The sequence below is a fragment of the Telopea speciosissima genome, chromosome 10 (genome assembly GCF_018873765.1).
Source record: "Telopea speciosissima isolate NSW1024214 ecotype Mountain lineage chromosome 10, Tspe_v1, whole genome shotgun sequence".
Taxonomy (NCBI): domain Eukaryota; kingdom Viridiplantae; phylum Streptophyta; class Magnoliopsida; order Proteales; family Proteaceae; genus Telopea; species Telopea speciosissima.
In genome coordinates this window covers 7,660,893-7,669,112 of record NC_057925.1, presented here as the reverse complement: position 1 = coordinate 7,669,112, position 8,220 = coordinate 7,660,893, and the positions used below count along the sequence as shown (strand labels likewise).

General features: G+C 38.0%; 1 protein-coding gene across 1 annotated transcript; it reads left to right on the top strand.

Annotated features, from left to right (window-relative positions):
* The first annotated feature begins 783 nt into the window (after nt 1-783).
* On the top strand, nt 784-1,623 carry LOC122641449 (ABC transporter I family member 1). The gene has a single exon (XM_043834685.1). It carries the CDS (start codon nt 914-916, stop codon nt 1,586-1,588), a length of 675 nt encoding a protein of 224 aa, XP_043690620.1. The 5' UTR covers nt 784-913; the 3' UTR covers nt 1,589-1,623.
* The last annotated feature ends 6,597 nt before the right edge of the window (nt 1,624-8,220 follow it).

The following is an 8,220-nucleotide window of genomic DNA, read 5'->3' as shown; positions in this document are numbered from 1 at the left end:
ATGTTTTCTAGTTTGCCGATGGAGGTATTTAAAGAGTGGGGCCTGCAAGCTCATATGGATCCTCTTGAAGACTTTAGAAGACTGAAGAACTGAAGTAGTTTCTTTTTTTGTTTTTTGTTTTTTGTTTCCTTTTGTATTGGCTGTTCTGAATCAACATGAGCCAGAAACTGCTGGGAAAAAACAAAATAGGGACAGATTACTAGGCAAGGATGATATAGCATCTCAACAGCTTCCTCTCCTTTCCTTCTTGATAAAATCGACACCTTCTCTATTTTTACAATAAAAATGATGTAATGGTATTTCTGTAATTATTGGTAAATACTGTTAAGAACTTGTTCCAGAAAAGGTTTACCAAACGCCATTGTTGTTCTTATTCTGTTTTCGAACAGGTTTATCAAATACTAATCTAGAGCTAAAGAACACTGTTCAATAACAGAAACAAAAAAAGAAAGATAGTTATGCCAAAAGAACACAGTTCCAGAACAGAAACGTTGCCAAATACAGTCTAGAAGTTCTTGTTCTTGAATTTTATTCTAATGACTGCCTTTTTTTGGTTCAAGTTCAACCTTATTCCATTAAAGAAACTTGTTTTGGATTGATGTTTGATAATTTTATAAATTTATAAATTGATCATCTCTTTCCTGTACTCCTGGGTAGGATAGGGATATCAACTGATCTGATTTTTGTCGATCTTGGTATTAATCATCTCCAATGCAGCCATGGGTTGGTGTGGGGATTCATTATACGCCAGTGGCATGTAGACACTCTGATCTGACTTTACTTGTTTGCATTTTCTTCCTCAGGTGATCACTGATCGGACTTGGGAAGGTGAGGACTGGTCTGAGTTCTTCTCAAAGAGAGAATCAAATCAATGGAGCACTAATTTTTTCATTGATTATTAACAAAGTAAACGATGCCACTCCGAATGCCACCGCTCCCAAGGCTCCTCCTCAACAATGTCTCCTGCATGCGAAACGCCCAAATGGTCCTCAAACACATCAATGTCTCTGTCCACGATGGCACAGCCTTGGTCCTAACGGGCGCAAATGGCGCTGGCAAATCCACATTCCTTCGCATGCTTGCGGGCTTTTCAAAACCTTCAGCAGGGGAGATCCTCTGGAACGGCCATGACATCACCAACTCAGGTGTGTTCCAACAGTACAAGCTCCAGCTCAACTGGCTTTCCCTCAAGGATGCTGTGAAAGAAAAGCTCACTGTCCTCGAAAATGTCCAGTGGTTTGAAGTCCTCGAAGGCAAGTCTGGCAAGGCCTTGCCTTCTCTTGAGCTCATGGGTCTCGGCAGGCTTGCCAACGAGAAGTCAAGGATGCTTTCGATGGGGCAGCGTAAGCGGCTTCAGCTCGCGAGGTTGCTTGCAATCGATCGACCCATTTGGCTGCTGGATGAGCCTTCGGTGGCTTTGGATACTGAAGGGGTGAAGCTGCTTGAGTACATCATCGCTGAGCATCGAAAGAAGGGAGGTATTGTGTTTGTGGCGACTCATTTGCCTATTGAGATTGAAGATCCGATGGTTTTGAGGTTGCCGCAGAGATTCCCGCGACGGAAAACCATGATTGATCTGCTCGATTGAGGAGAGATCTGTTCGACACTTCGACATTAAAGCTATTGCCGGCTTTGGGCTGAGATGGCTGAATGGTATTTTTGTAATTAGGAATGATTTTGGAGGTAATTTTTATAGAAATATCAAATAATTTTATTTCAATTACCGAAAAAAACAAACAAATAGTTTTATTTCGAATTTTAACACGATCATAATCTTTTCCTCATTCCCTTTTTCATTTCTTAAATATAAAATTGCAAAATTGTCCTTGATTTTTTTTTAACCACAGGATGGCGATGTAAAATAAAAGGGTTGATGTAGTGCTATAGAAATTTCAACCATCAGATTGGAATTTGTGACATCCTTAATCTTGGTTAAGGTCTCAACTCTGTGTATTGAATACTTCAACCAAACATTTCTCAATGTTACTATCTACTAAACGAGCGCTCACTGCTTACCCGGCCTTGTTGAAGCTTTGCTTCCCCTAATTCCGAAACACAACAATAGATTTGAACAAGAGAGAATTTTGGCAACATCGTTGAATAACCTAACTTCGGCTTAGGTTTTTGCCCTTTCCCCTCATGAGTGTCATAGCATTTTAGATTGCTATCTCTTTAGGAAGAGTTCGATTAAAAGGTAAAACATTTTAAAATTAGAAATGCATTTAAGTTGAATATATATTCAAATAATGTTCTCATTATTGGTTAAGAATTCATTCTGTATTTTGAGAATGAGAATGCACATTATCAAAATGAGAATACATATCAACCATAGCCTTAGATTATACACATTCATTGGCTTTAGTAGCATCTATTTATATGCTTATTATTGGCCAAAGGTTTGTTTCTAACTTTTTGTCTAGTAATACTTGTTTGGGCAATAGAATGTCAACTGATCTTGTAGCTCCTGCGTTAGTTCGGAGACCAATAAGAGCATGTGCAAGAGCATTTAATTAAATAGAATTTTTTAGTTCACTAGTGGTTCAGTGGTAATGTTGCATGGTCCTATGTTTGGGCACAGCTAGGGGTGTCAATTTTGGACCAGAACTATCCTGTTAGGAACCGGAACCGATCAACCCAAGAGCTTATTGGTCCGGATCTGGTCTTAGTGATAGGTTATTGGTCCGGATCTGGTGTGGTCCCAAAAACTGTTAAGGAACCATTAGACCTGGCAGAAATGACCAGGACTGGATTATCATCTCATGTGAATAGATATGACAGCAGGAGGATTATTATTATAATAGTTGCTTAGTCAATTCTCTCTCTCTCTCTCTCTCTCTCTCTCTCTCTCTAAAGTCTAATAAAATCTGACGAATGATGTCAAACAAAAGAAAAACAACTTCAGAAGTTGTATTTTTTGTATTATCTCCACTCATACCTAACAACTGCAATGCATAGATTATTATTTCAATAAAAATCTTTATTCATGAACCACCAAATTGGTGATGACAGTTGGTGAATTATTATACTAGTTTGCTATTTCTAAACTCTCTCTCTCTCTCTCTCTCTCTCTCTCTCTCTCTCTCTCTCTGTGCATAAGCAAAGTTTAAATATGAGGAATTATGTGAAAGTAGTAGGCATCAAAATTAGTTCAAGTTTAACATATTTGTTCGCATGAGATGATAATATATACATTGATACATTAGAACATGATTTGGTCTACCGTTTTTCTAGAGCAATTCCTATTGTCCTTATTTTGGGCTTTACATTATAATAATGTTTGGATCCGATTAGGAACCGGAACCGGAACCGGACCACCCATTACTTAATGGTCCTGGATCTCAGATTTGGAACCGGTGAGCTTATTGGTCAGGAACTGATCTTGACATTTTAGAGCCAGAACCGCTAGAAAACTGGACTGATTGACACCCCTAGTCGTAGCAGGAACCATGCTAACTAGAAGCGTTCTCTCCCCCCCCCCCCTAGTTCTTTGTTCCATGAATTAATTAGCTTGTTATGCCTATGAGACTTGCATATTTTGTGAGGTAAAAATTTTCTTACTTTTTATTTAAGGATGCTTTTAACTAATTCAATTAGTTCTTCATCCGTTCAATCCCCTACCTCCCAAAAAAAAAGTGCTAATAATAATAGGGGAAAGTTTTCTATATGTGAGAATAATAATAATTCAATTAGTTGGTTCACTTACATTTGAAATTCATAACCGATGCACCCTTGTCAAGACCTTTACTTTGAATGAGCTTCTATTTTTTGTTCTTTTGGGTAAAGCTTTGAATGAGGTATAGCATGCACTCCCATTTTTGTCTCTTAAGATTATGTTTGGATGTCAAGAGAAGGAAAACCAAAAAAAAGACAGAAAGAATTTGATGAGAGACATAGACACATAAATCAATCATTGCATCATCATTATTTTTGTTTCATTATGTTTTTTCTTTTCTTTTCTTGATATCCGAACATAACCTAAAGGAACAAAGAATTCAATGTCCCGACAAAGTTTGGGTATATTACTCGCATCATTATTTAAACTTAAAATGAATTGATTGTTCCATTTGATAGTTATCAAGAATGTGTAGAGCATAGAGCACCGTTGAGCTGAAGCACGCTAGGTTGCAAAATGGTTTTTACCACTAGCTAAGGGAGCCTCACTCCCATATAATATGTAATTTTTGGGAAAAGAACATTCTACGGCTGTGTAGTGTATGCTAGCGCCTCCCATGTCTATCTCTCTCCTCTCACAGTAGGGATATATATGTCTATTCATAGGAGAGAGAGAGAGGCATTAGCGTACTGACAACATTCTTTCTTCCATTATTTTTATAAGGGAGAAAAGAATGCTACCTGAGCGCGTGCAGTGTGCTGCCCCTATGCCAGACACAGGGGCGGGCAAAATAACTACCAACCCCCATGGAAAAGCGAAATTTCCCCAGGGTGCGACGATCATTTTACTCACCCCTATGTCTGGGCACTGGAGCAGGGCACTGCACATGCCCAAATAGCATTCTCTTACCCTTTTTTTTTAATATTTTACTAAAATTTTAATGTTGCGTGCAAGTTTTATAACTCCTAATATTTGATTTTTTGCCTCGAATTTAATTTTAATGTAGTATTTTGTCAATAATAACAATAAAAACAAGTATTTTTTTTACCAAAAATATAAATAAAAAATAAAACAAACATTTTCATAAAAAAAAAAAAAGGGCAGAAGTTTCGATACATGATCGTGCATTGTATACGGCCTATATGAAGTACCGCCAAATGCCCATCCAAAATGATCATAAAGCCCCCTACCCCCTATTATTGATGCACGGAATCTACCGTGTACCAATACCTTCCCCCAAAAAAACAATAAAACAAGTAGGGAAATAGAACGCCTACCTGGTTGTGTGGTTCATCCGTGGAACACATAATGACTCTCCAACCCCCATTGAAATAAAAAATACCATACACACAAATGCCTCCACTTATTATCACCTCCAATTTGCTGCTCCAATTTCCTTCAATTCTTTACATAGGAGCGGAAATAACCACCCTACCCCACCACCATTACACCAGATAAATCTTTCGGTAAGAAAAAAAAAAGAGCAAATTACATGCACCCCTGTAGTTTGAAATAATATCAAAACACCTCCCTTAGTCTCACTATTTACGTACATCCCTTGGATTTGTGGATGCCTTACAAATAAGTCTTTACCGTCAAGTGTAAACTGTTAGTTTAGTTGTGGTTAAACTTTTTAAAAATCCTATTTTACCCTTAAGTTTTTCCTGTGGACCATTTTAACCTTATGAACATAAGGGTAGCCCAAACCCTTCTCCCCCAAATAACGTTCTATTTTCCCTTTCTGCTCCAGGACTCCACCGCCATCCATGGTAAACTTGTCAAATTGCCCTTCTTCTTCTTCTACCAAACACCGATGTCGATGTTGGTGCTGGATCGGACATCACAAGTTGGAGTAAAGTGCTATTGCTGTTAGAATCGGATGTTAGGGTTTTGGACTCGTTGGCAACAGATTTCTGAAGGGCCTTGGTTAGGGTTTCAGTGTCACGAATGAAGGCATTGGAGATTCATGAGTCTGGGAAAGACGGACAGAACGCCCAGGATTCAACTAGACACGCTAGGTTATCAGAAGACGCCATTTTCTCCTCTCTTTCTCACAGTTTCTGCCTCTTTCTGGTGATTTGAATGGAATGGGTCACGAGAAAACGATTTACAGAATTTTCGAATGTTTTCCAAGGCAAACCAGAAAATGAGGACGACGAAGCAATCGAAGAGTACAAAAGGGCTAATCGGATGTGGATTATGGTGGAAAGCGATTCAAATGATCGAAGCAATGAAGCAGCACTCCCAGAGTAGTTCAAAGAAGTAACTAAAGTTAGAAGTACCTGAAAAAACAAAGTAATCTTAAAACCAGAATGAACAAATCCAGTTACAAATGTCATTCAACCTGAGACACCAATCCTCAAACGGGAAAAAAAACACAGAAACCGTCAATTAATTCACCAAAATCAGATGTGTGAGTGTGTTCAACTACTGAGATGTTTTGATAAACTTTGTACTCTCTCTACTATTACTTTTTGGTTTTTAACTATGGGCGGATTACTTAAAAGGGATGAATGGTAATGGAGTAATAGTGTGACATACTGGGTGGTGGTGGTGGACCGGTGGTGATTCTTACCCCTTAGTCTAGCTTCATTGTATCTGTGTATGATCAATTAATTCACCAAACCCCTAACTCGTTTTGGGTTGGGGGGGGGGGGGGGGGAGAGAATAAGAATAAGGGTATACAATAGGTCATTGAAATAAAAGGGTAAAACGATATTTTTATTTACAAAACTAACAGTTTACTAACATCGGGAGCTATTAGAAGGTTTTTTTAATGGTGAAACTAGAGGGTGTATTTTCATATTATTTCAAACTACACGGGTGCATATAATTTGCTCAAAAAAAAAAAGAAGGGTTTTTTATAAATGCCCTCCTGAAAATACCTATTTGTCAATGCCCCCTTACAACTTTTCTAATTTTATACTCTCTCCTCCTTTTTCTATCAAAAAAAAAGAACTCTCTCCTACTTTCAAAACATTATAGCATTTTGGTTTAGTCCGTTAGTCTATCAAGGAACCATGAAAATTTTACAATGGCTCACTACCCACATCCAAGATGCTCAGAACGTTCTTCGAAAGCCATTACTTCTCACAAAGTTCGGAAAACCATGGAAAGATCCTGGTTTCAATACCTTCCAGAGGGACCAATTGTTCCATAAATTCTACTACAGGATCTATTTATCAGTTAGTAGTGCAACCACAGGTGGTGGCAGCTTCTTACAGAAGGAATGGACTCTTTCCGAGATGGGTAAGAGAGTTTTTAGTGAGAACCCCTCAAACAGCTAATTTGATTGTTTAACAGTCGCACAAAACAACTAATTTGATTTGCAGATAGAAAACATCTCAACCATTCTTTTTTTTTTTTTGGTAATACGGTCAACCATTCAATCCATCTACACAGTTGTATCTCTCTCCCACCACCACCACTACACCCAGTGCTTTGCATCTCCCCCTTTCTCTATCCTCCGTTCACCGCTGCAACCCATCGCTCTATAGCCCATTATCCCTTGCCTCCACCTGCAAGCTCTCTCTACAATCCTCCGTTTTTGTAACTCATGAGGTATTAATGCCCTCTAAAACAACCCATTATTCTTTATTCATTTATACAAAGATTGTTCTAATATCTTGAAACAATGCGGACAGATCTTTTCCAAGATGATGAAGTATAAGCACAATTGGATTTTCAATTTTCCTCATGAGAGAAATTTCACAAATTGGATGAAAGAATCGTTTTTTGCTTTGATCTTAGTTGCAAAAAGATGATAATTCAAGTAAGTGGAAGGAGGGAAAACAGAAAAAAGAAGAAGATGGAAGCTATGGTTCGGTGATTAATTTCCATTTTAATGGAAGTGATTTTTATAGATCTACTTAATTCTTATAAACTGCAACTTTAAAGTTCCAGGTTTTCAGTTACAAGGAGAAAAATATAGAGGCAAACTGCAAACCTGTTCTCGATCATTTTATTTGTTATATATAATTAAGAGTATTCCTATTATAGTTTGAAAAATCAAATCATACATACTCTAGGGACCATAGCAAGGTTCTAAAGAATGACATGCCAAATCGTATACAACGCTGGGTTTTTGTTTTTTCCTTAACCTTCCGTGTGGATATTCAAAATCTTTCAATCTTTTAAACCCAACCAGTGATCAAGTTGGTAAGAGCAGGTCACTTGATTGAGTTTGTTTTTTTTGGGAAACTTACACATACCACCCCTGAGGTTTGATTAAAGGATATTTTCACCCCCCAGTTTTGAAAAATTTTGCTTACCTCCCTGAGGTTTGCAAACGGTAACAAATAAGCCCATTCCGTCAGTTCATGACTAACACTGTTAAAAATTAGACTTGAACTGACGGAATTGCCCTTACAAGAAAAAAAAAAAGAAAAAACACCTGCAACTCATCTTCCCCAATCGATTGGGGAAGATGAATTGCAGGTATCCTTAGTAGGGAACACCATGGATGCCGAGATGAGTTGCCGAAAGAACACCTGAAAGAGAGATTGGTTAAGGAGAGTTACAGGAATGATAGAAGAGGGGAAAGGATGGAAGGACATGTTGTTTATCAAGTTGAGATTAGGGTTTCGGATCGGTTGATAGAAGAGTTG